This window comes from Drosophila arizonae, chromosome X (genome assembly GCF_054131065.1).
Source record: "Drosophila arizonae isolate 15081-1271.41 chromosome X, UAZ_ARI_1.0, whole genome shotgun sequence".
Classification (NCBI taxonomy): domain Eukaryota; kingdom Metazoa; phylum Arthropoda; class Insecta; order Diptera; family Drosophilidae; genus Drosophila; species Drosophila arizonae.
In genome coordinates, this window is record NC_142927.1 from 21,120,367 (window position 1) to 21,146,962 (window position 26,596).

At 46.9% G+C, this 26,596-nt stretch overlaps 5 protein-coding genes across 6 annotated transcripts; 1 reads left to right on the top strand and 4 right to left on the bottom strand.

The window, feature by feature from the left end:
- Positions 1-108: 108 nt before the first annotated feature.
- Pvf1 (PDGF- and VEGF-related factor 1) lies at positions 109-25,079 on the top strand. 2 transcript variants are annotated; one of them, XM_089475132.1, is made up of 7 exons: positions 109-441; positions 5,397-5,460; positions 5,552-5,578; positions 5,651-6,156; positions 7,217-8,077; positions 8,136-8,433; positions 22,984-25,079. In XM_089475132.1, exons 1-5 carry the CDS (start codon positions 109-111, stop codon positions 7,310-7,312), a joined length of 1,026 nt encoding a protein of 341 aa, XP_089331258.1. In that variant the 3' UTR covers positions 7,313-8,077; positions 8,136-8,433; positions 22,984-25,079. The 2 variants fall into 2 exon arrangements, with proteins under 2 accessions (XP_089331258.1, XP_089331259.1); XM_089475133.1 differs by lacking the exons at positions 8,136-8,433; positions 22,984-25,079 and adding an exon at positions 6,504-6,975 and having other exon boundaries at positions 7,217-7,838.
- Positions 8,022-12,789, bottom strand: Flacc (Fl(2)d-associated complex component). The gene is made up of 3 exons (XM_018016201.2): positions 11,203-12,789; positions 9,470-11,022; positions 8,022-9,345 (listed from the first exon to the last, which is right to left on the bottom strand). The coding sequence occupies exons 1-3, from the start codon at positions 12,561-12,563 to the stop codon at positions 8,759-8,761; spliced, it is 3,501 nt and encodes a 1,166-aa protein (XP_017871690.1). The 5' UTR covers positions 12,564-12,789; the 3' UTR covers positions 8,022-8,758.
- On the bottom strand, positions 13,017-14,113 carry LOC108619561 (uncharacterized). The gene has a single exon (XM_018016213.2). It carries the CDS (start codon positions 14,110-14,112, stop codon positions 13,486-13,488), a length of 627 nt encoding a protein of 208 aa, XP_017871702.1. The 5' UTR covers position 14,113; the 3' UTR covers positions 13,017-13,485.
- On the bottom strand, positions 14,299-15,587 carry Obp8a (Odorant-binding protein 8a). Its single transcript, XM_018016214.2, has 2 exons — positions 15,416-15,587; positions 14,299-14,865 (listed from the first exon to the last, which is right to left on the bottom strand). The coding sequence occupies exons 1-2, from the start codon at positions 15,452-15,454 to the stop codon at positions 14,404-14,406; spliced, it is 501 nt and encodes a 166-aa protein (XP_017871703.1). The 5' UTR covers positions 15,455-15,587; the 3' UTR covers positions 14,299-14,403.
- On the bottom strand, positions 24,565-25,059 carry LOC108619565 (sarcocystatin-A-like). The gene is made up of 2 exons (XM_018016217.2): positions 24,890-25,059; positions 24,565-24,816 (listed from the first exon to the last, which is right to left on the bottom strand). The coding sequence occupies exons 1-2, from the start codon at positions 25,057-25,059 to the stop codon at positions 24,618-24,620; spliced, it is 369 nt and encodes a 122-aa protein (XP_017871706.1). The 3' UTR covers positions 24,565-24,617.
- Positions 25,080-26,596: the final 1,517 nt, after the last annotated feature.

The following is a 26,596-nucleotide window of genomic DNA, read 5'->3' on the forward strand; positions in this document are numbered from 1 at the left end:
TCTCTCACTCACTCATCCACGTCATGCTGCTCTATTTGCAGACAACAAAGTGACAGCCAACGATAATAACGGTACATTGGTTAACAGCGCAAGAACAGGCGTTTAGCCATGACACAAACCCAGCACACAATGCGCAGCTGCAGCAGCAGCAGCAGCGATTTACAGCATGCGCAACAGCGACGTCGACGCCAAATGTCAACGCATTGTTCGACGCTGCTGCTGCTGTTGCTCGTGATCAGCTGTGGCATTTCCGTTGCCTTCGCTGCGACAGCGCAGTCGCGCTTGTCTCAACCCCAGGGCAGAATACGGCCGCCGCGTGAGATATATGAGGACGATGCCGGCGCCGCAGCTGCCGCTGCTGCAGCCGCCGCCGATGCCGAGGCTGCGGAGGCAACAAGCTGCTGCCAGGGCGCAGCAGCCACATCTGTCGAGCCTGTCACGGTAAGTACACATACATACACACATATACAATACAAAGCTCGCTGGGAGTCGGCGCCAATGCGTCGCACCTCAGCCAAGACGTAGACCGAGACCGAGACGTTGCATTATTTGGGTCAGCTGCAGTTGCCTTTGCCGTTGCCGTTGACGTTGCAGTTGCAGCAGCTTTTTTTTACGCTCACCCATTCAGTCTGGGTGCTGTGCCTGATAAGCTGCCACGCAAATGGACAGCGGCGCCTCACTGCCAGCCGCAGGCTGCCCTGGCCTGGCATTGATAGTGGCTGGGGTCGCCTTGACTCCAAACTCAAATAGCTCGCACTGCGCCTTAATAATCCGGAGGGAGGGGGGGGGGGGGGTGGGGCGTTACTCGGGCTCCCACCTCGCACTCGTTTTATTTGCTTAGCAATTGTGTTTGCACCAATTAAAAGATAAATTTCTTTACGTCTGCTGTACTCCCCCTCTGCCCCTCTGCCCCTCTCCCATACTCCTGCGCCACGCAGCGGAAATGAGAGTGGGATTTTGGCATATTTGTGCAAGGCGAAGCTTTTTCTAAATATTTACTTAGATACAGTTGCAGATACAGTTGGAGATACATACGCAGATATATGTAGATACACAGCTACGGATACAATTACATAAACGTAAACAAATACGCTTATCGGAACCAATTGGATCGTATTACGCACCTCCGTACATTTCTAAGAGCTCGCGCGTCGATAAAAGTAAAAGAACATTTTTAGAACTTTCAATGTATTGTCCTAATATATAATATATATGTATATAGAATAACTGGAAAATTCGTGTACTTTCCGACGTGGAAAAGTCTACTTTGCCTCTTGGTTAGCAAATCCTATGGACTTAGCGCCGTCCCAGTTATTGACAGAACTACAAATGGTTTTGAGGTTATAAAAGCCTTTTCTAAGCAAATAAAAAATGCTTTACAGGGATATTAGATATGCAAGACTTTGTAGCTATAATTATACAATATACCATCAATTCCCGATGGCATTGATTATATATTCTATGTTGAAATTCTTAGTAGAATATATATGTCTATGTTTGACGTAAAAGTTCTTCGTTTTCACTTACCTTTGGGTGCTTCCACATTAAGGAAAATTCTTCAGTTTTTATGAGCGGATCCCTATTGAATATGGTCTTCTATTCTCACTCGTTAATATATTTTGTGCACCGTTGCTACTGAATATGATTTTATTTTATTTTTTTTTTAATAAACGCAAGTACGCTCTGAAAATGAATAGGCCACGTATTCATCTAAAGCCTATGAAGTCAAGGCCTGCTTGTCTAGTTTGATTAGTATATACTAAGTATGCAGATGTGACAGAAATGTCAAAAGTATATACTATTACAGCATTACTGCTGTACTATGTAACCCTGTTCCAATGTCCGAATATATAAACTCGTTGAAGTGGACAACTCTTGGAGCTAGAGATTCGACTTTGTCTCAAGCAATCGATAGCAATGTCCGTGACGTCGATAACAGGAATATATATCGAACTTCTGTGCTTTAGGCTTCTTTGCGAAACTAAAGGATATACATATAATATTATTACCAAAATATGCTGTCGGATATTCAGTTTACTCCGAATTAGGCTGTCTCTATATATTTTTGGCGAATTATGCCATTGTCAAATGAATTTTACTCCGAATTAAGCCTCAATTTATGCACTTCACTCTGAGCTATATTACGCCTTCGCCATTACTCCGAACTTTGCCCTGCGTTTATGCACTTGACTCCGAATGATAGCATTCATGCTTCTTGTTCTATCGTTGATACATCTTACTCCGAACTATGCATTTGTTTCTATGCCAGCCACTATGCCATCCATGTATAAACTTTATTTCTAATTATACCATTCAAGTAATTTACTCCGAATTATCCCATTGATATAAATAATGATAGATGTGATATATAGAATACAAATATATGGATATATTTTGTATAGTTGTATAGTCTGATATGTTTGTTTTTATTTTATGTCACATCTAGTTGAAAAGTGTGAAATAAAATGGAATGCATATATATTTATATTTCAGAGTCAATGGAATTTGCAGTTTTCAGTGACTGAAAATACTTTTGTACCCCTCCCCCCCTCTATCTTTCCCTTTGCCCCTGAACTTTACGTGCTAATAAGTTGGCAGCAAAATAACAGTTGAGAGCCGTAGCACCAGCTGCTCTGACGACACTGTGATTCATGTGGTAGAGGCACGGGATGGGGCATGCAGGAACGAGGAACGCTGAAACGTCGTTAGACGCCAATATTAGCGACGTGTCAATTGGTCAATCAGGCAATATTTGTGACGGCGACAATGGGACGTGTGTAGTTGAGCTCTATTGGTTAGCCGCATTATTAGCGGGGTCTAGAGCGAATGCCTGGCATACCCTTCGGGCCAGTTGACTCAGCCGTCGCCTAAGATGTGGGCAATACAAATACTTATATATATACATATATATATATATATCTATATTGCTTATCTGGAATTTCGAAATGCTGAGCGTGTTTTCATTCAATTTTATGGCTAGCAAATCGCTTGCGACAGCAAAGTGTGCTATTCCGATGACTAATCTGAGAGAGAGAGAGGGAGAGAGAGAGAGAGAGAGAGACAGAGAGGGTGCAACTGTAAATTGAATTATAGCATCCGATATATATACTAAGACAGTTGTTTCTCTATTGTTTTCTACAGCTTGAGCTTGAGAGCCCTCAAAGCATGTGTTCAGCTGTTTTCTCCTATTTTTTTATTTTTGTATATTTTCTTTTTTTGCCTGCTGAAATAGCAACTGGAAGTTAAATATTAATACACAAGTTAACAACGTTTTGGAATGTCTTGTAAACAAGAAGTAGAAAACGCTTGGCCAAAGGGTTCTACCAGCTAATCTAGTCTAAAGATAAGACTTCGCTTTGTACCGATAAGTGTCGATCAATTTCGATAATTGTCGATCAATGTCAATGATTGACGAAAGGTGTCGATCAGTATACGTACAGTTTATGTATTTCTATTCCAGTCTTCTTTTGTGGAGCGTACTTGAGGGGATTGTTCAAATTAAAATAACATTTATGCCGATTAATGTATGTCAATGTCAATCAATGTCGATAAGCATCGATCAGTGTCGATCACGTACAGTTTCTAAAGCTCTGTTCCAGTCTAAAGTGAGGTGAAGAGTTAAATTTAGAATAATACTTGTGTCTTCTAAAATTTCAGGGTCGTACAGCTTCTCTCTTATGGAAACAACTTAAAAGTTTTCCACTGAGATATCATTTCTCGTCATTGAGATATCAGCTACCCAAAAGCATTGTCAGGAAATGTAAGTGGGGAATGAGAGGAGCTGTGAGATAGCTGATTAGTAGATTGAATAGACAATTTAATTTATCTCAAATACTATTATATTATACTATTATAACGTATTGATGATGCAGGATCTCGACTGCTTAGCTGATTTTACTTTTTCCTACAGCCTGAAAGCCTGACATGAGAACGCCTGAACTCTCGAATTCAGCTCAGAATTTAAGGTCTTTAGAAAAGTATAGCTCGTTTACTAGACCCTGTTGTACTGTGTGTTTTTTTTTTTTTTTTTTTTTTTTTTTTTTTTTTTTTTTTTTTTTTTTTTTTTTTTTTTTTTTTTTTTTAAAGAATTTTTTGTTCTCGGATATTAAGTCAGTTTTTAGTTGCTGTTCGTGTAAATATTTGTTGCACTTGCTTTACAGTTGCTATAACTATTCACTAGCTAATGAGCTTGTTTTTAAGGAATTTACTGTTCTCTGATATTATTTCAGTCCTAACTTGTTTTTCGTATATATATAATATTCGTATGTGAAACTTCCTTAATAGGAATTCATATATTTTTCCATGCTCTGAATTTGTTTTTGTCGCTAATGTATTACTCATAATATTTAAAAATGGATTTTCGGAGATCGCAATCTGAAATTTTTCCGGTTATCAGCTAACCAACATTCAACCCACACTCAGCATGATTCATAATAGAAAAGAATTAATTGTAAACTAAATATTTGCTATTGACTTTTTTTTTTTTAAATTTTTTTTTTTTTTTTTTTTTTATGGCATCTGATAGCCAAACGACAATTATACCGGATGTCGTTATAGAGAGCTATAATTGTTGTATTATATATATTAGTCAGAATGCACTTTCTATGGGCCAAATTGTTGTTGTCCTATGCATTCAGCAGATAAGACAAACTTATCTTTTATCAGCCTATCAATCATAAAAGAGATGTCTCACTATTTGAAACATTCTAGAGCTTTATAGAAGTGCTTCTGCAATAGTTATAGGAAATATACTCAATTATGGCTATAAAATGAAGTTATTGTGAATCACATTTGCGATAACTGTATTTTATTTATTAACACGATCCCAAAGGGTAGAGAAATTATTTTTACTACGAATTCCGTCTTGGATTGCGCTTTACTCTGGATTTAATTATGAACCTATATTTACTACGAATTATGTCATTCTTATATTTTACTCCGAGGCCAAATAGGCCTGTTCTTAATTCTTCCGTCGTCTTATGCAATCCACTCCGAATTATGCCCACTTTACTTGCCTGTTCATGCGTATAATTGACTCCGAATTATGCTGTCGACATATGCATACCACTCCCAAATATGATCTTTATAATAAAGGAGTTATCTTACTCTTTCCGTGGACGTGTGCATTTTACTCCGAAAATTGCCTTTTACTCCAAGTTATATCATATTATTATGATATAGAGGGTTAGGAATTCTGATTTAACTCGGAGTAAAGTGAATTTTTCGGATGGACATCTCAACATATTCTACTCCAAGCTGCGTCGTCTCTGTAGACTTTATTCCGCATCATTTCGCTGCCATATCTCTATGGATTCCATCATTTATCTCATTGTAAGGGATTGACCACTTCAAGAGTTTAATTTGTTTTCTTGGCGTATTTTCTGTATTTCATATAGCTTTCACTGGAACTGGGAAATGTGACAACAGACTACGATGGCTCCGGCGAGACCTCCTCGAAGGGTAAGCATACCGAGTGGGAAGAACCAAATGAGCAGATCACTAATTTTCACATTACTCTTTGTTTTCGTTCTATTCTATGTCATTGGCGCAGAGACTTTCAAGCGCAGCGTGGCACGTGGTATGTGTAGGAGAGGATGAGTACTCAAAAATTCACGGGTTGCTAATTGATGTACGATCGAATCTGTTTCAGCTGCCATTCGGAACGCGACGCCAGCGAGCTGCTCGCCACAGCCGACGATCGTGGAGCTGAAGCCACTGACGGAGCAGGGCGGGGAGCAGACGGCCTCGAATGTCTACTATTTGCCGGCGTGCACGCGCATCAATCGCTGCAACGGATGCTGCGGCTCCACGCTGATCTCGTGCCAGCCGACGGAGACGGAGACGCTGCAGCTGCGCGTGCGCAAGGTGGAGCGCTTCGGGGCGAGCAGCAAGCGGGGCTATGCCATTGTCAATGTGGAGCAGCATTTGGCATGCAAATGCGATTGCCGCATCAAGGCCGAGGACTGCAATGCGTACCAGGAGTACCGCAAGGATCTCTGCCGCTGCGAGTGCCAGAACACAGATGCGCGCGACAAGTGCCTGGAGCAATCGGATCACAAGTATTGGGACGACGCCAACTGCACCTGCGCGTGCCGCTACAACCAGAGCTGCACTACCGGCACCGTCTTCGACGAGGCCCAATGCAAATGCACCGATGTGAGTGACGACCGCGACATGTTACCAACTTGATAGATTAGATTGGCCCAAATTGTTAGCCTGGGCTTGGTTTCTGGTTCCGGTTCCGGTTCGGGTTCGGTTTGTGGGTTATAGGTTCTATTTAAGCACTGACTGGTTGATGGTTTACTGGTTAGTCGATGTCTTTAAGTCCGAATCTGTATACATGTATATACATATATATATATATATATATATAGATAGTTATGTAATTATGTCGTTGTTTGCCTAGGCTTAAATATCTTAACTGTAACTCTGTTGTAATTCTGTATTTGTCTTTATTTAAATGTGTTTCTCTGTTTTTGTCTCTTTTATATTCTTTATTTTAGATCAAGAGTCTCGAGTATTATTCCTAGACTACACACATACATACATTCACACATACTGAAATAGCCTTAAAAACAAAACTGACTTAAATAGTAGTTGTAGCTGTTGTTGTTGTTGTTGCTGCTGCTTGGTTCGATTGCAAAGGCAGCTCTCAACTAAATCATTCAGTTTATATACACGTAAAATAATCATATTCATAATCATGATCAATCAAGGCAGCAACAACAAATCGACGACATCGCACTACAATGTGATACTACCTAAAACTTTGCCAAATTGGAAATTCATATCAAAAACTCCAAATTTATTTAGACGAATGTTTTTTTTTTTTTTTTTTGGTTGTTGTTGTTTTTGTAAGGCAAGTGTAACTTATAGCTGAGTTGAGGCCATGAAAATGAAAATGAAAAAAAAAAGAAAGAAATTACAAAAGTAAATATGAAAGAGAAACACACAACGTCAATTGTGTTGCATTGTGTGAGTATTTGTTATAATTTATGTATGTAATTTATATCCATATGTTAAGATCTTGCATGTGCTTCAGTATCTATACCCCTGCATCCCAACCCAGCTTGATTATTATTCAGTTTATGTGCTTTGTATTCCCCATTCCAGTTAACACAGCTATTAACCATTATTATCTTGATATATATATATGAATATCCATATATGAGTATAATAATCTCTCTCTCTCTCTCTCTCTCTGATCTGATCGCAGCCCTCGGCGCCCAGCGATGTGGCCGACCGTCGACGCTTCATCGTACAGGCAGTGGAGGCCGTGGAGCCGGACAACAGCACCCTATACAGCGTCTAGGAGGGCAACCCAATTACAATACTTATTTATATAAAACCTATAGCTTTACTATCATACATATGTAGCTATATGCATCGATATACCAACGTATATATACCTATATATATGCCGTTCATTTATTTCAGTATTGCCAATTCTTTCAATTCGTAGTTCTTTTGTGTGTGTTTGCTTGGCTGCCCGACATTGTGCATTCCATTTAATCGTTACTAGTATATGTTCTATCTTCCATAGCCAATTTAAGTTTTAATCTTTGCGCATTTTAAAATCACATTTCTGTCCAGTTAGCTCTTAGTCTTAAATAGCAAACGCAGTTACATTGTCTTTGTCTTTGTATGAATTAGTTGTAGACTGCATAATGATATATTACTAGAATTCCTATATTATACATGCATATATATACATATATATATATGTACACATATGTATATATTATATTGAACATTTTCGTTACATTCAAAGATGAAATTAAAAAAAAAAAATAAATAAAACACTTTTAAAGAAATACAAAAAAATTATAACCAATAAACTTGAGTTTTCTTTGAATCTATCGAGCTCTGAAATAAACTTTACTAAAGCCTAAATTTTTTGATCAAAATGGCATTTCAATTCATGATTTGAGTTCAGATATATGGTATAATTCATGGTTCTGTAGATAAGTTTTTACATTTTAGGACAAAAAAAAAAAAATGATATTAAAATAAAAATAGTCTTTTTAAAGGAATAAAAAATTTTAATCTAATATGATAAATTTTTATAAGTAGATAAGTAATAAGTGCGTTATAGTAGAAAATTGATTAAGTTGCTCAACCCTTTATCTGCTTAGAGTGCATCGCTTCGAACTCCCCACCAAAAATGTTGGTATCATAGTTTTGGGCTTTTGGAGATATCCGAATATCTTGTGCTCTCAGCACGAGGCGTAAACGGCGTCTATAATGGAGGATCGGGCGGATCCGCTACGGTGGCTATGTAAGGATTGAAGTGAATAATAAAGTGAATGTCTCCAACTGACGGAACGATAGCAGACATGTAACTTCAAACAGGATCCATCGATTAAGGGCACAATGAGTCCACTCGCTGCGGGACCATACAATTAGAAATCAGCTTGTGATCAGCCGAGAGAGGTACAATTGATACATTGATTTGCTTTTAATTCAAGTGATCCATTAAGATACATTAATGTTGCATGATTGATAGCTACAATTATTGGAATCTCGGACATTATGTTAAGGTAATTTACGGGGTAAAGCACAAGTGATCTCGCTGGCATTACCATTAGGCATCATATTCTCATCATCATCATCATCATCAACATTATCATTATTATTATTATTAACATCATTGCTATCCAATGTCATCGTCGATTGGGACATCATCCGGACATTGCATATAGATTTGTATATCCAGTCTGTAGCTGAGCTGCTCGAGCCGACGTCGAGCGATCGGATCTCATTTGACATCGAGAGTACGCTGGAACATGTGCATGGCCAAGGAGCGCAATCCCTCGCTGACAATGGGCACGTTGCGTGGAAAATCACATTCGCGAGCGGGCAGCCCGCATAGCTGGCGCCGCAGGCGTAAATCCTGGCGTGAGCTCAACGCCCGACTGCCCGGCCCGCAAACGTTGCCGACCAGACGCTGGCGCTCGGCGGCGGCGCTGCGCAGGCCCATCTGGACGCAGGCCAGCGGCTCCACATGCTCGGTGTCCAGCAATTCGCGATAGTCGTGCGCCGGCGTCGTCTTGCCCGTCTCGACCGTGTCGTGTTCGGGCTCTGTCTTGACTAGCGCCTGATTCTGCTGCGCCATTTGCTCCTCCAGCAGCAGCTGCTGTCGCGATTCCTCAATTACTTGCCGTGCATATTTCGCGCCAGCCATGCCAAAGCTGATGCCCATATCGAGCAGCACGCGATGTGGCTGCCATCGCTGTTTGGCCGATGTGTTGCGATCGGCGCCCTGCTGTGCCGCGTGCTCCGTTGCCTGCTGACGCGTCTCCGCGATCAAGCCCTGCCAGTCGACGCCCAAAGCATCACCAATGCCTGTAAAGCGAAGTGCATGAATTAAATTTGTGCTGTCATCCTGCATCCAACATTTGCTTGGAAGGCAGAGGATTTATTCATCCATTTTTATCTTAGAGTTCTTGCTGTTGCTCTTGTCTCTTACCCTTGTGCCTCGCGTCCTCTTCCAATTCGCCATCGGATATCTCCTCAAAGTCCAGCACCTCGTCCACGTCCTCGTTCTTAATGTTTGTCTGTGACTGACACTGCGACTGTGACTGTGACTGTGACTGACTCTGTGACTGAGACTGTGACTGTGACTGTGCCTGTGACTGCGACTGAGGCTGCATTTCGCCTTTGATGTGCTCGTCACTGTTGGACAGCGTGTCACCGGACAGCTCCTGGGTGCCAGCCAGTGCGCCCTCCAGTTGCAGCTCGCTCTTGGGCTTCACCTTATCCGTTTTGTTCAGTATATCGTCGTCACTGTCGCTGATCTCGCTCAGTTCGCCGTTGGGCTTTGGCTCCTCTTTCAGCTGACGCAGGGACGTCTCCATGCCCGCGGCCTGCTCTGCTGCCGGCTCAGTGGCTCCGGTGCTTTGGCCGGGCTCTGGCATGTCAACGGAGTCCTCGGACGCATCCTCCTGCTTAATGTTTGGCAACTTGCTAACCTGTGCCAAGATTCCTGGATTGGTGGTGGCATTGGCTGCGCTCTGTGCGGCTGCCTTGGCAGCGGCCACTGCTGTGGTGGCCGCCGCTACGGCGCTGGCCTGTGCCGCGGCATTGCTTGGCTTGGGCTGGGCATGGGCCGGTGCCTGGGCTGTGGACACCGTTGCAGCTGCTGCTGTGGGCGGTAGATGTGGGTGCTTCTTGAGAAATGTGTTGCCTCCCATGCCGGCGCCTCCGCCATAGGGCAGACGCTTGTGCGGAAAGCCACGCGTGCTGCCGCCGCCGCCGCCATGATAGCCACCGGGCGGCTGCACCGGCAGTGTCATTAGAGGCGGTGGATGCGATCTGTAGCCGCGCTCGCCATGCTCGTGACCGTGCGACGGTGCACCGCCACCACGCCGGAAACCGCGCCCACCACCCCGCTCCCCGCGTGCGTGCACATGATGATGCGGCGAGGATGACGGCGGATGATGAGGCGGCTGCCCCTCGCCGCCGTTGCCATTGCTGCGACCGAAGCTCGGCTCATCGTTGTCGCGCCAGTCATTGTTGGGCTGCTGCCAGGGGCGTGGCTTGTCGCGCTGATCGTGCTCGAGCCAGGCTGGCTCATTCTTGACCACACCGACGTTGCCGTCGCCGCACTCCTCGCGTTCATCGGCATCCCAGTCGGGCTCCGAGGCGGAATGATGCTGCTGCTTGCCCGGCTGCTGGCTCGATGGTTTCGGCCGCTTGGGGCCACCCACGAAACCGGCGGTACGTCCAGGTGTGCCGCTGCCATTGGCGCCACCGCCGCCGCCGCCACCGCTATTCCCGCCCCCACCGCCGTTATCCTCATCCCAGTCGCGCTCCCATTCGGCACGATAATCGCCGCGTGACGGCAAACGCTCGCGCTCCCGCTCTCTGTTCCGCTCACGTTCGCGTAACATGCGCTCCCGCTCCTCGGCATAGAGTGCATCATCGGCGTCCAGCTCCCGATAGTCGCGTAGGTCGCGCGCCTCTAGCCACGCCTCTCGATCCCTAGAGTAGCGCGCATCCATATACGCCCGCTTATAGGCCCTGCAACAAAAGAATTGCGTAAAATTAGGCTCTGACATGCGAAGGTTCTCCGAGCAGCTAATCTTGGGTGAATGAGAACTGGGAGGAAGAGACTAAACAAACTAAATTCTAGATTCTCTAGTTGATTAGCAAGGGTCAATTTCTGTGCAGGGGCAATCGTCATATACAATATATAGTTACCGCTCTCGCTCCTCCTCCGAGTAGAGATCGCGCGGATCTCGTAGACGTGGCGGATAGTGATCGGGCAAGGGGCTGAGCTCGCGACGCCTTTGATCACCGTATCGTCGCATCTCGCTGATCAGGCCATGGCGCTCGGCCTCGATTAGCTCCTGTTCGCGCTCGTAGACGTCCAAGTCGCGCTTGTCGCGCACATGACGACCAGCCCGATCCACGGTCTCCAGCGAACGCTCGCGACTGCCGTATGGCATGGCCATTTCCATGTCGCGTACACCGGGCGCACCATACGGCTTCTTGCCCTCCTCCTCCTCCTGGCGGCGCAGCTTCTCGCGTGCCAGGCGCTCTCGCTCCCGCTGCCGTTCTTGGCAGCGCGCCAGTGCCTCGGCTCGCTCCTTGTCACGAGCCGCCTCACGCTCGGCACGCTCTCGTTCACGATCGCGCCGATCCCGTTCCCGCTCACGTAGCGATAGGTCATCGTGGCGCTGCAGCTTGTGCTCGTGCCGCTGCCTCTCGTGCTCCCGCTCTACGCGTTCGCGCTCCCTCTCTCTTTCGCGTTCTATGCGCTCGCGCTCGCGCTCTCTCTCTCGCTCACGCTCTAGCGACGGAGTGCGTCCACGCGTTCGTGTCTGGATGATGATCTTCTCGCGTGACATGAGCTGATGATGCATTCGGGCGGTGGGCGTGCCATTTGGCCCCAGGCCCGAGCCGGGACCTGGACTCTTTTGCCGCTTGCCCAGCACATCCTGATGTATGCGTATTTTGGTGGTGGTCGTGGTGCTGGAGGCGCCAGTGGGCGATCGACTGCTGCCTAAGCGATGGTGATCCCGATCGCGCTCCCGCTCCCGTTCTCTATGCACACTCCGCAGCTTTTCGCGCTCCCGTTCTCGCTGCTCCTTGCTGGCCACACGCAAATGCTTGCGCTCCGCCAACTTCTTGAGTTTCGCCTGTGTGGCTGGGGACAGGGCGCGATGCCCGTGTCCACTCAGCGCAGCAGCTGCTCGCTTCTTGAGGCGCGCCTCCTTCAGCTTGCGCTTGATATGATTGCGTTTTGCAACCAGTTTCTTCTGAACATGATCTCGGTCTCGGTCACGATCGCGCTCTCTGTCCCGCTTGTCGCGCTTCCGTCGCTCGTCGCCCGACGATGTGCTGCCCGTGCGACGCGAGCTCTTCTTTTTCCGGTGATGACGCTCAGCTGCACGCTGATGCGGATGGGCATGACCATGGTGGTCCCGTTCGCTGTCCGAGCTGCTGTACGAACTACTGCCACTGTCTGTGTCCGTGCTGGAGCTGTCGCTGCTCGAATGTGTGTGCCGTGACTTTTTATACCGACGCAATTGCTCTTTGGCCTTTTTTTCCATCTCCATCGAAATGCACTTCAAGAGTAAAACACACTTTCTTTACTGCACTATTCCCGCGCTTTCCCCGCTACGAATGCTTAGTTTTCTTTTGGTTGCACTTTTGTTGATGTTTTTGTTTATTGCTTAGCGTCGTCTTTATTGTAATTTTGTGGCTAGAATTTGTCAGCTTATTTATTTTTCTAATTTAGAATTGCATTGTGTTAAAGTTATCGATATATTTACAGCTCTGTCGATGCGTTGGCAATGTTGTGAGCGATTGCCAACAGGTGTCGCCCTAGTGAGCACAATGAATGGCGCCAAATTGTAGGCATATTTGAAATTCATATAAAAGCGCAAACATTTGGTAACTCATATTTTATTATTATATTATCTCTCACGAGGCCGTACATACTTTGTTCTTATATTTACTTTTACAATATTCATATAGAAGTTATTCATAGATAAAGAAACATTTGGTCATTCATATATTGACATTTTATTCTTATATTTACTTATATAATATTGATATAGAAGGAACATCTTTGAGGCCAAGCTTTTGGTCACTCATATATTGACTTATATAATATATTTCTAGTTTCTAAAGATTAAGTAATTTACATACTACTTGGCCGAGGTTTCTAACTAACAGTTGGCCGTAATTTGCAAAATAAGAATGTAAGTAAGAATATCTTTAAACTTAACTTGAGGCACTTGGATTATTCGTAGTAAAAGGTTTACATAATAGCTACAGCTTGAAGATTGAATATGCATTATGCCTTCGATGTTTCATTTCGATGAGTGTTCTGTGTTTGTTGTTGCCCTCACTCGGTTCCTTCTGTGTGTGCTCTTAGGTGGTGAATGCCTCATGCCAAAGACTGTGTTAATGATAATAGAACAATAACAACTGCAATTTACGGAAGGGCCAAGCCGGCGTTCAGTTGCTCTATCACTAAAGCTTGCGGAGCTTCTCAGGCACAATTAATGGGTTATCGCGGCGTATCTCGTTGGCACCCATTTCACGATAGTCGAAGGTGCAATCATGGCGATCGCTATATCGATGGAATGCACAAAAGGTGCCACCGCAACGGCAAGGAAATCCGCCGGTCAGACCAAATTTCTTGCCACACTTGTCGCAGCCCTTCTTGCTCGGCTGCTCCTGAGCCTGACCCTGGCCGCTGTCAGCAGCTGATGGAGCAGCTGCCTGCTCTGACTCACCACCAGACGGCTGCTGATTGCCGCCCTCGGCCTGCTCATCCACTTGCTGGTGCTCATCTGGTAGATCTTCGACGCATATGGACAGAGGGCTCAGTGCAGTCCCGGTGCCTGGTGTCACATTTAACGGTGCCCTCGAATCCATGCTCTTTGACTTAAACGTGCGCGCGGTGTTGCCATCAGTCGAGATTGACTCAATTGCGCCCTCATTCGCATTGGCAAAATCGCGGATTTTTCCATTATCCATCTTAACCGGGTCTTCAGATTCGATCGTCAAAGTCTTCAGTATAAATTTTAGTGAATTTTGCTGCCCAAGTCTACTACGACTTCCAAGTGTCTGAACAACCAGCAGATGAATGTGCATTAAAGCTACGCAAAGCCAAAAAATCAGTTAGTTATGGAACAACTGCTGCCAGCCCGGCCCCTAACAAACTATCGATTATCGAATTTACTATACTTATTTCTAGTTAGATCAAATAACACTGGATTTTCAAATGTTTTTGTTCTGCTCGACTGCTCGACTGCCCAAGCGATTAACCAACACCAAAAATCCAAACATCTTTTATCATTAATTACACAAGCTAAATACATATGTCTGTATGTATGTATGTATGTATGTGGTCCCAATCACCTAATTGCTTGCATTATCGCCAGCCTAGGCGTTGCCATTGATGACGTCCTGCATGTGGTGGCGATACCAATCGCCCACCGTGGTGCGCAGCACACAAACAAAGGCGCCGTAGCACCAGTCCAGCGCCGTTCTGGCCGAGCGACGCGCATGCGCATTGCAGCCATTGATGGCCGGCACGGTCTGCTCCAGATTCAGACGCCTCGGGCCGCCAAAGCTTTCGACAATGCGCATCGGATCGAAGCCGGTGCCATCGTGCCACAGCTGTAGGCGCGTCCAGAAGCAATAGACATAGCGATGCACATAGGGTACATTGCTATACTGCTGTCTGTCCAGGGCCAGGCGCTGATTCGGGCTGATCCGCTCGCTGCGGAAGCATTGATCTCGAGCACGCAGTATGGCCAGCGATTGGGCGGATCGGGCTGAAGGAGTGGGTGGTGGTGGCGGCGGCGGCAAAGCCAACGGGCCGCATTTAGCCAGTAGCGATAGCTGTAATTGTTCAATGGGCAATTGCAATTATCGTGTTATCGATAACATGACCGTTGAGCGAACCGAATTCAAAAGAATTGCAAGCGCAATTTCAAAGTTAATTACGCTTAAACAGGTTTTCTTTTAGCATACAATCTGAGCATTTAAATAAGTTAAGCTAAATTGTAAATTGCACATGAGCCACTTCTAATTGCGAGACTCAGATACGTACAGTCACAGTTAAAAGTCTTTGCACACCACGTAATTGTTCTTTGTTCAGTGAGTGACGCAACAGTTTTTTTTCTTTGCCATTCTTTGCGACGGTTTTTGTCCAAGTCTCACAATTTAGCGAGCTATTTCGATATTGGACATGAACTGCAAATTTGTCACAAAATTAAGAGAACTGTGAATGGAAAACTGATTTAAAATTTTGTACAATTTAATGAGAAAACAAAACTGAAATGTATATGTAAAGCTGAGCTGAGCTGAGTTTTGACTAGGTCTGCCCTGATGTACTTGTTGCAGCGCCTCAAGTAGCCTCCGACTAGGCTTAATTGAGCTAATGACTCACCAGCAGCGGCATCAAGATCAGCATTCGCACGAATGTCATCTTGGGTTCACCTATAGAGCAGCACTGAGCGACATCTGGATAATCGCGTACAGCATCTGTGAATTGCTGATTGCGCTTATCAAGCTGAGCGGATCGTTAGAGCGGCAGGCGCAGCGTTGATAGCCATTGCCATTGCCATTGCCACTCTGATTGTTATTGCTAGCCACAATCGTGCCGCCCAACCACCCACCAGATGATCGACTGCAGCAGGAATGACGTCAGCAAAATGGCATTTGGCACGTTACGTACGTAGTTGAAGCCAGAACCGTATCCAGTTGGGTAGGCAATCGAATTGGATTGGCAGTCACAGCTGCCGTTCGTCATCTGTTTTATGTTAACACATAAGTCGGGCATATAATAAGTATTCACAATCTTTCTCTAGCTGTGTGTGTGGGTGTGTGTGTGTGTGTAGATAGATGATCACTTATGTAGATCATGTGCATATGGAACGCAGCGGCAACATTTTTGTAAGATTCCACACTTGTATTCGCTTGTAAACAATATTTGCGTTTCACTTCTCCTCTGCCCTCTTCTCTTTACATGTATATACCTATAAATATATATATTTTGTATTTGATATTTTTGGGTGATCTTGCAAATGGCGCAGAAGCTAAAAATCCATATCCAAATCGAAATCCCCTCCCCCCCCCCCCCCCCCCCCCCCCATCACATCGAATAGCAAATCAAATTGAATTCGATTCGACAGGCAACCGAAACGAGCGCATTAAAATTGATTGCGTTTAAGTATATTAACATCTAATAGAACTTTAGAGCAAATCTCCAAGGCTGCTGGGCCCGGACTGCTTGCTTGCTCGCCTGCCTGCCTGCCTGCCTGCCATCTGGACGTGATCATCATGTGCTCCCCTCCCTACCCTCTGTCTACAATTATCGCTAACATTTTGCTGCAATGTTTTCTCGAAATGCCCGTGGCATTTAGCATTGCAAGATCAGTCAGTTACAAATGCGGAAATACTATATATGATATAATATATTATATCCACATATGTATCATAGGATCCATCATAATATTCATGCATATATTTATACTCTATATCTATATGAGATATATTAATATATCATATATTACCTTAATTTCTCTAGAAGTGATCTGTTCAACTCCAACAGATATACACATGTATATGTATGTATGTATCTATTAATAAAGCGGATCCCAAAGTTAGTGTCTTTAAATGTATTTTTAGTAGATCAAAAACAAATATTTTTAGGACTTCTTTCTTTCTCTGATATTGCACATGCATCATCCGCCTGGCTGTTCATCCATTTCGAGTTTCAAAACTAATTACGAGTATGTATGGAAGTACTTACTTGGTAGTACTTACTTACCTGGTAACAGTTGATAAAAATGTATAAAAAAGGGGAAGCTTTTGTATGCTCTATGTCGCCTTGAAAATGGGCATTCTGGGTATAATGCTATTGTGGCAAGGTATGCAACAGGTAGATGACGACATCGCAGAGTATAAGGCATTTTTTTCTTGGGCAGCATGACGGGCTTGAGCACCACAAATTTTGGAAATTACAAATTAAATGTGGTGGTTACGATCATGAATACGTAGTCTTTATAATGGATACTGCAAAGCTCTGTACTTTCCTTAAATTTAAATAGTAATGCATAGCTAAATACACGCAGCGTTTTGTCATTATCATGCACTTTCCGAGAGCAGCCTGAGCGAAGCCTAAGCATAGCTTAACCACAGCCCGATTGCAGCCCAAGCGCAGCCTAAGAGCAGCCCAAGAGCAGCCCACGAGCCGCCCAAGCATAGCCCAAGCGCATCCCACGAGCACCCCAAGCGCAGCCCAAGAGCACCCCACGAGCACCCCACGAGCACCCCAAGAGCAGCCCAAGCGCAGCCCAAGAGCACCCCAAGAGCAGCCCATGAGCAGCCCACGAGCAGCCCAAGAGCAGCCCAAGAGCAGCCCAAGAGCAGCCCAAGAGCAGCCCAAGCATAGCCCAAGAGCAGCCCAAGAGCAGCCCAAGCGCAGCCCAAGAGCAGCCCAAGCATAGCCCAAGCATAGCCCAAGCATAGCCCAAGCATACCCCAAGAGCAGCCCAAGAGCAGCCCAAGAGCAGCCCAAGAGCAGCCCAAGAGCAGCCCAAGCATAGCCCATGCATAGCCCAAGCATATCCCAAGAGCAGCCCAAGAGCAGCCCAAGCGCAGCCCAAGAGCAGCCCAAGAGCAGCCCAAGAGCAGCCCAAGCATAGCCCAAGCATAGCCCAAGCATAGCCCAAGCATAGCCCAAGCATACCCCAAGAGCAGCCCAAGAGCAGCCCAAGAGCAGCCCAAGAGCAGCCCAAGAGCAGCCCAAGCATAGCCCAAGCGCAGCCCAAGAGCACCCCACGAGCCCCCCACAATCACCCCAAGCGCACCCCAAGAGCAGCCCAAGCATAGCCCAAGCATACCCCAAGCGCAGCCCAAGAGCAGCCCAAGAGCAGCCCAAGAGCAGCCCAAGAGCAGCCCAAGAGCAGCCCAAGAGCAGCCCAAGAGCAGCCCAAGCATAGCCCAAGCGCAGCCCAAGAGCACCCCACGAGCCCCCCACAATCACCCCAAGCGCACCCCAAGAGCAGCCCAAGCATAGCCCAAGCATACCCCAAGCGCAGCCCAAGAGCAGCCCAAGAGCAGCCCAAGAGCAGCCCAAGAGCAGCCCAAGAGCAGCCCAAGCGCAGCCCAAGAGCACCCCACGAGCCCCCCACAATCACCCCAAGCGCAGCCCAAGAGCAGCCCAAGAGCAGCCCAAGAGCAGCCCAAGAGCAGCCCAAGAGCAGCCCCAGAGCACCCCAAGAGCAGCCCAAGAGCAGCCCCAGAGCACCCCAAGAGCAGCCCCAGAGCACCCCACGAGCACCCCAAGAGCAGCCCACGAGCAGCCCAAGCGTACCCCAAGAGCAGCCCAAGAGCAGCCCAAGAGCAGCCCAAGAGCAGCCCAAGAGCAGCCCAAGCGCAGCCCAAGAGCACCCCACGAGCACCCCAAGAGCAGCCCAAGCGCAGCCCAAGAGCACCCCACGAGCCCCCCACAATCACCCCAAGCGCACCCCAAGAGCAGCCCAAGCATAGCCCAAGCATACCCCAAGCGCAGCCCAAGAGCACCCCACGAGCACCCCAAGAGCAGCCCAAGCGCAGCCCAAGAGCACCCCACGAGCCCCCCACAATCACCCCACGAGCACCCCAAGAGCAGCCAAAGCATAGCCCAAGCGGACCCAAGCGCAGCCCAAGAGCAGCCCAAGCATAGCCCAAGCATAGCCCAAGCATAGCCCAAGCATAGCCCAAGCGGACCCAAGCGCAGCCCAAGAGCAGCCCAAGCATAGCCCAAGCATAGCCCAAGCATAGCCCAAGCATAGCCCAAGCATAGCCCAAGCGTACCCCAAGCGTACCCCAAGAGCAGCCCAAGCGCAGCCCAAGAGCAGCCCAAGAGCAGCTCAAGAGCAGCCCAAGCGCAGCCCAAGAGCACCCCACGAGTCCCCCACAATCACCCCAAGCGCACCCCAAGAGCAGCCCAAGCATAGCCCAAGCATACCCCAAGCGCAGCCCAAGAGCACCCCACGAGCACCCCAAGAGCAGCCCAAGCGCAGCCCAAGAGCAGCCCAAGAGCAGCTCAAGAGCAGCCCAAGCATAGCCCAAGCGTACCCCAAGCGTACCCCAAGAGCAGCCCAAGCGCAGCCCAAGAGCAGCCCAAGAGCAGCTCAAGAGCAGCCCAAGCGCAGCCCAAGAGCACCCCACGAGCCCCCCACAATCACCCCAAGCGCAGCCCAAGAGCAGCCCCAGAGCACCCCACGAGCACCCCAAGAGCAGCCCAAGCATAGCCCAAGCGTACCCCAAGCGTACCCCAAGAGCAGCCCAAGCGCAGCCCAAGAGCAGCCCAAGAGCACCCCAAGAGCAGCCCAAGCATAGCCCAAGCATACCCCAAGCGCAGCCCAAGAGCACCCCACGAGCACCCCAAGAGCAGCCCCAGAGCACCCCAAGAGCAGCCCCAGAGCACCCCACGAGCACCCCAAGAGCAGCCCACGAGCAGCCCAAGCGTACCCCAAGAGCAGCCCAAGAGCAGCCCCAGAGCACCCCAAGAGCAGCCCAAGAGCACCCCAAGAGCACCCCACGAGCACCCCAAGAGCAGCCCACGAGCAGCCCAAGCGGACCCAAGCGCAGCCCAAGAGCAGCCCCAGAGCACCCCAAGAGCACCCCACGAGCACCCCAAGAGCAGCCAAAGCATAGCCCAAGCATAGCCCAAGCATAGCCCAAGCATAGCCCAAGCGTTCCCCAAGCGTACCCCAAGAGCAGCCCAAGAGCAGCCCCAGAGCACCCCAAGAGCAGCCCAAGAGCAGCCCCAGAGCACCCCACGAGCACCCCAAGAGCAGCCCACGAGCACCCCAAGAGCAGCCAAAGCATAGCCCAAGCGGACCCAAGCGCAGCCCAAGAGCAGCCCCAGAGCACCCCAAGAGCACCCCAAGAGCACCCCACGAGCACCCCAAGAGCAGCCAAAGCATAGCCCAAGCGGACCCAAGCGCAGCCCAAGAGCAGCCCCAGAGCACCCCTAGAGCACCCCAAGAGCACCCCACGAGCACCCCAGAGCACCCCACGAGCACCCCAAGAGCAGCCCACGAGCAGCCCAAGCGTACCCCAAGAGCAGCCCAAGAGCAGCCCAAGCGCAGCCCCAGAGCACCCCAAGAGCACCCCAAGAGCACCCCAAGAGCACCCCACGAGCACCCCAAGAGCAGCCAAAGCATAGCCCAAGCGGACCCAAGCGCAGCCCAAGAGCAGCCCAAGCATAGCCCAAGCATAGCCCAAGCATAGCCCAAGCGTTCCCCAAGCGTACCCCAAGAGCAGCCCAAGAGCAGCCCCAGAGCACCCCACGAGCACCCCAAGAGCAGCCCAAGAGCAGCCCCAGAGCACCCCACGAGCACCCCAAGCGTATCCCAAGCGCAGCCCAAGAGCAGCCCCAGAGCACCCCAAGAGCAGCCCAAGAGCAGCCAAAGCATAGCCCAAGCGGACCCCAAGCGCAGCCCAAGAGCAGCCCCAGAGCACCCCAAGAGCAGCCCAAGAGCAGCCCCAGAGCACCCCACGAGCACCCCAAGCGTATCCCAAGCGCAGCCCAAGAGCAGCCCAAGAGCAGCCCAAGAGCAGCCCCAGAGCACCCCAAGAGCAGCCCAAGAGCAGCCGAAGCATAGCCCAAGCGCAGCCCAAGAGCAGCCCCAGAGCACCCCAAGAGCAGCCCAAGAGCAGCCCCAGAGCACCCCAAGAGCAGCCCAATAGCACCCCACGAGCACCCCAAGAGCAGCCCAAGAGCAGCCCAAGCATAGCCCAATAGCACCCCACGAGCACCCCAAGAGCAGCCCAAGAGCAGCCCAAGAGCAGCCCAAGCATAGCCCAATAGCACCCCACGAGCACCCCAAGAGCAGCCCAAGAGCAGCCCAAGCATAGCCCAATAGCACCCCACGAGCAGCCCAAGAGCAGCCCAAGAGCAGCCCAAGAGCAGCCCAAGAGCAGCCCAAGAGCAGCCCAAGCATAGCCCAATAGCACCCCACGAGCACCCCAAGAGCAGCCCAAGAGCAGCCCAAGCATAGCCCAATAGCACCCCACGAGCAGCCCCAGAGCACCCCAAGAGCAGCCCAAGAGCAGCCCCAGAGCACCCCAAGAGCAGCCCAATAGCACCCCACGAGCACCCCAAGAGCAGCCCAAGAGCAGCCCAAGAGCAGCCCAAGCATAGCCCAATAGCACCCCACGAGCAGCCCAAGAGCAGCCCAAGAGCAGCCCAAGCATAGCCCAATAGCACCCCACGAGCACCCCAAGAGCACCCCAAGAGCAGCCCAAGAGCAGCCCAAGAGCAGCCCAATAGCAGCCCAAGCATAGCCCAATAGCACCCCACGAGCAGCCCAAGAGCAGCCCAAGAGCAGCCCAAGCATAGCCCAAGCGCAGTCCAAGCGAAGCCCGAGCGCAACCTCAGCACAGCCTAAATACAGCCAGAGCGCATCCTAAATGGAGACCGAGAGTCGCCCGAGAGTCAGTGCAGCCTGAGCGCTGTCTCAGTCGCTCAGTCGCAGTCGCAGTCGCAGTCGCTGCGTAAGCTGCGTGTGGGCGCGCGTGTAAAAGAAGCTTTCGGCGAGTGAAATAACGGCTCTTCCTGACTGAGAGTGCACGGTATTTACTAGTCACGCATAGCCGATTCGCGCTTTTCACTCGACTTGACTTATCTTTTTTACAATATTTATTAGTTGCAAGTCATATGCTCTAAGTGTATTTAAATGTAATGGAGCAACGAGAGAAAAGAATATTTCTATCACTTCACATGAGGTATGAGTACTTACACACACGCACACACATACAAACAGTGGTTGACTGTGTGTGAGCAGTGTCTTCGTGGGGTGTGTGTGGGGGGGAGTAGGAGAGGCAGCTTGTGATATGTGGATGTCAACTCAACGCCAAATTTGCCGCCATCAACTGACGTCGCCGTCGGCGTCGTGACAAAGTCGCGCAAATATTTTAATTGCAATTTTTTTTGCGAGTGGCCGCCGTGTTGGCCGCATCGCATTTTCCTACCTTAAAATTATAAGTTAAATTAACAATTTTTAATTGAGTCTGAAAATTAAAACAGCAACACGACGAGAGCTGCAGTCAAAATTTTGCGCCTTTTTTCAGCAAATTTTCATAGATATTTTGTGCAATAAATTGCAAAATATTATTTTAGATTTTATATACCCTAATAAAACAAGGAAATTAAACACTAAAATGGCTTTATGAACTAGCCTCAAAATAAGCAAAATACTGTTACAGGAAAGTCGAAATACGGATGATTTATGAGGCAGCTAAGTGACAGTGGCCGAGGGATATGGCTAAGACAAGCAAATGTATGTGTGTATAAATAATCATATGCTTAAACTGGTATACAAATTTTGCATATTATTTTAAATACATATATGGTTTTTATTTATTTAGAGGCTTTAAATTTCAATTGAAATGAAAGTCCAAGCTGGTAAAAATTTCTCTGTTTTGGCAGTACAGCTTATAGTTAGTACTATAGTCAAAGTTAAATACATTTATTATAGTTTATCTTCTATCAATATATTTCCTATATAATCTATGCTCGCTCTTACAGGGTATCAAGTAGTTCAGCTAGTGCCTAATGCTTATTTAGAGTTATATATGCAAGTTGAATGTATTTTATATTTATTCCAACTATTTTCTATATAATCCCACTTATAGAGTATCTAGTAGTTGAGCTCAAACAATAATGTTAGGCTAGTGTTATTTAAAGATATATGTAAATTGATTGCAATTTATATTTTGTCAATCAGTTTGGCATATAACCGCACTTACAGGGTATCTGGCAGTTGGGTAATGCTGGCAAATCAAGGATTCTACTTTTTGCTCTAGGCATTTACAGCAATTTGCTGCAGTCGTCCCACGCGGCGTATGAATGGTTAGATGTGTATGTGTGTGTGCGTGTGTGAGCATTGAGACTATGTTTGTATTTGTTATATGTATATGTATATAAATATTTATTTATATTTATTTTTTACATTTCAGCAGCGGAAGCAGCGCTGAGCACATGACACTGAGCAGAGGCTGCAAGTGGATGCAAGTGGATGCCAAGTGGATGGCAAGTGGATGGCAAGTGGAGTGGACTGCTCAGTGCTTGGCGAGCTGGAGAGCGGAAGCGGAGCCTGGCCAGGAGCTGTTGCCGTTATTAGGGCGACAATTTTTGACATGGCCGCTGACATGGCGATGGCAATGCCGATGCCGATGCTGATCTCAATCTCGATCTCGATCTCGATGGCGTCAAATTTTCAATGGTCAACGGCGCGTAGCGCGGAACGCGTGAAAGCGCCAACAATTTGCACTTGTTGTTGTTTTCAGCATGGCAAGGCAAGGCAAGGCAATGCAAGGCAGAAACTGTGCCAGGCATTTGCCAGGTTTTTCAATTTGATTACATATTATTATAATATTATTATGATGCATACACATATTTCGGCCGTAGACTAGCAATTAATAATAGCAGCAGCAGCAGCAGCAGCAGCAGCGAGTCGTTCGCTTGATTTGCTTGGCATTTAATTCAATTTTATTAAATTAAAGTTGTTGTTGCTGTTGTTGTTATTGTTGTTGCTGGCACTAGTAGCCGGCAACGAAAATCTTGCGCATTGGCAACACATTCAGCCAATTGGCTGTCTACACTGCCGCCACCTGACCAACCTGATGACGTGAACGTCAGACATCATCTGCCTTGGGGCGGAGTGCTGGGGGTGGGGCTGCGGCAGGGACTGCGGCTGGGCACAGCTGCAACGGAGCCGAAGCATGATGAGACGGTGTCAACATGGGCGTGTTGTTAGTCAATTGTCATGCTGTTCTCGATCACAAAATCTAAAAACAATTTCCCATTATTTGCCAAAATATTCAAAATTTTGGGTCTTTTCGCTTGATTACCCATGGCAAATGCAGATGCAGCCCATGTAGACCTATTTCTATATTTTATACAATTATTATTCTAGTCTGTGAGAGTCTGTTAATATATACATATATATATAGTTTTAGCCAAGTTTTACTCAATGCTAGGTAGCTCTGCTCCAACTGATGCTTTCCAAGCTTACACAGATCTCGGCTTTCTTTAGTTTCTGCCGAGCTTCTCTCTTGCCTTCTACACGCTTTTCTATGCTTTCTTGAACAACTCGCTTTACGTTGTAGCGGAAGCATTCGAGTCTAGACAGCAGCTGTGTTTCATATATCAATGAGTGTTTCCTTGATGTCAGTTCCGGTAAAGGCAATTATATTCAACCTTCTTCTGCTCCGCCAATCCATTCCATAAGGTCAGCTCCTGCTGCTGCTGTCTCATTCAACCCAAGGCAACTTGAGCTGTCAGCAAGTGGCAAATAGTTTCTCATGCTCTAAATTCAGACTCTCATCCCTAGATAGCTGCCTAATAGCTGCAGTTGATATTTCAGGTGCTTCATTTGATATTTGGTATCATGCGCTAGTAATCTGTGCCGTGTAGGTATTCGATGCGATAGAGCCCTATCAGTATAATAGAATCTATAATAATAATAATTCAATAATAACTAATAATATAGTGCCACCTAGAGTGTTACTTGATCAAAGTCTAAAAGCCTTGTGAACTGAATTTGATTGCCTTGCAATGTTTTGCAATCTTTATTTATAATAACTGACGCTTAGGCGCTATGATTCCTGACTTCCTTGGCTTCGTTGGGACAGTCGAAGGTCACCTCAATGCCATTGGGCAGCCAGGTTCTGCTCCAGATCTCCACATCGCACACCTTCGTCTCGTTATTCGTATCGATCAGCTCAACCTTATATCTGTTCAAAGTGCCAGTGACGACCTGGGTACTAGCCGATAGAATCCTTGAAACACTATAGGTAAAAAGAAAAACAAAACTTGGTTTTTTTTAGGGAACTCAAGCACATTGGGTTAATAGAGGCTTACCGATAGTAGGGTCCACTGCCAGCTGCCAGCTTAGTGAGCGAGCTCTCCAAATTCGCCCTCGATTGCTCCAGGTCGTCGCCGGTCAGCTCGCGCGGTGCACCAAATCCCTGGGGATTGCCGCTGACCAGCGCAACAGCCGCACAGACCAACAAAATCTTTGCCACAAACATTTCTCGCTTCAAATGTCAAATCCAGACTGAGCGCGAGAACCGAGAACTGCAATCGATTTATAGAGCAACGGTCATCGGCATCAGTCGCTGTCTTATCAGCGATTCACCTCTGAAACTTAATGAGCGCTTGACCTTAATTTCTTGAAACTACATTATATTATCATATATATTATATAATAATACATATATAATACAATATATAAATAAAGTGCATATAACTGGGAAGATTCCAATTGGCAAAGATCCCCTGATTGTCTGATTGTAAAAGATATGGTCTGATCCCTAATGCCGCAAGGGAGGTAGGTGAGTGGAGCGTGCCACCCGGCCCAAGTTTTTCAGAGTCGGCAATCTGTTTAAAATGAATTGGAGGAGCAACAGCAGTTTTGTTGACTTTATTCGATTTTATTTAATTCTGTAATATGCCATCAGTGCATTCGGAAATTGGAATATTGATAAGCCCAATATCGTATATTCATTTATTTATAAGATCTTCACGTCGTTGTCAAAGATGAACAGAAGAAAAGTCGGCAATTCATCGCCTATCATTATCGATGGCCTCGCTACGTCCCGGAGTTGATTTAGTTATCATCTGGCCAAATGATATGCCATCGATCTTCTTCCATCTTCTTCGGTTTTATTGAGCCAAACTTAATTTGTAATTGCATGTCAAATGTTGCTTAAAAGTTTAATGTTCATTTGATAAACACGAATAAACATTTGATCATTAGAGATTAGAATTTATATAAAATGAAGAGCAACTCAACATTGATTACTGGCAGCTTGGACTTGAGCATGTATATAGCGTATTTACTGCTTTAAATATGAAAGTTGTCTTAGAAATGTTATTTACTTTGATGATAAATAATTTAGTAAATTTATAGACATTTAGCAACATTATAGACGTCTCAATCTAAAGACAATTCTAAAGATCAAATAGATTCAAAAACCAAATCACTGCTTGGACTACCATTTAGATTTCCCAGTCGCTTCGTGCAAGTCAATCCACTATTCATAATCAATTATTTGGCTTTTGATCACTTACACATGTAGTTGGTTGCTACTCAATCCAAGTCCTGAAGTCCATGATCAATGCTTTGCGAACAGAGAGACGAAAAAACGAAGCGAGTTTATTGAAAACCCAACTTGTAATCCTTATTTTGCATATCTGTTGAGTTTCCTAACCAACGGAAGTTCGTTGAGGCACTTAAAAAACACCTCATTGCCCTTGCGCAGCCACGATCTGATAGAGACCTTAACCTCATCTGATTTAGTAGATCCTAACTTCGTCTGGTTGTTGCGTGCTCTCTTCAGAGAACTCAAATCATTTTGAAGCGATGTCTGCTCAGCGGGGCACTCCTCCAACGTCCGATTGATAAATACCTCCAATTGAGCTCCGCTTAGCTCGTCAGATGTTCCTGGGAATTGTTCCTGGGCATTGTCGTTAATAAAATCTTGATCACAAACATATCCCAATTGAAATATCAAACTGAATAAGAAAGAGCACAGCAAATTGCAATCGACTTATATGGCATCTTTC

Excerpts from the sequence above, each read along its gene's own strand:
- Pvf1 (XM_089475132.1), top strand. The coding sequence starts at position 109 with ATGACACAAACCCAGCACACAATGCGCAGCTGCAGCAGCAGCAGCAGC. Across the intron at positions 5,461-5,551 it reads CGGCGAGACCTCCTCGAAGG|AGACTTTCAAGCGCAGCGTG; the intron begins GTAAGCATACCG and ends TCATTGGCGCAG. Across the intron at positions 6,157-7,216 it reads CCCAATGCAAATGCACCGAT|CCCTCGGCGCCCAGCGATGT; the intron begins GTGAGTGACGAC and ends ATCTGATCGCAG.
- Flacc (XM_018016201.2), bottom strand. The coding sequence starts at position 12,563 with ATGGAGATGGAAAAAAAGGCCAAAGAGCAATTGCGTCGGTATAAAAAG. Across the intron at positions 11,023-11,202 it reads TCGGAGGAGGAGCGAGAGCG|GGCCTATAAGCGGGCGTATA; the intron begins GTAACTATATAT and ends CTTTTGTTGCAG. Across the intron at positions 9,346-9,469 it reads AGAGGACGCGAGGCACAAGG|GCATTGGTGATGCTTTGGGC; the intron begins GTAAGAGACAAG and ends TTCGCTTTACAG.
- LOC108619561 (XM_018016213.2), bottom strand. The coding sequence starts at position 14,112 with ATGCACATTCATCTGCTGGTTGTTCAGACACTTGGAAGTCGTAGTAGA.
- Obp8a (XM_018016214.2), bottom strand. The coding sequence starts at position 15,454 with ATGACATTCGTGCGAATGCTGATCTTGATGCCGCTGCTG. Across the intron at positions 14,866-15,415 it reads TGATCTTGATGCCGCTGCTG|CTATCGCTACTGGCTAAATG; the intron begins GTGAGTCATTAG and ends GAACAATTACAG.
- LOC108619565 (XM_018016217.2), bottom strand. The coding sequence starts at position 25,059 with ATGTTTGTGGCAAAGATTTTGTTGGTCTGTGCGGCTGTTGCGCTGGTC. Across the intron at positions 24,817-24,889 it reads GGCAGTGGACCCTACTATCG|TGTTTCAAGGATTCTATCGG; the intron begins GTAAGCCTCTAT and ends TTTTACCTATAG.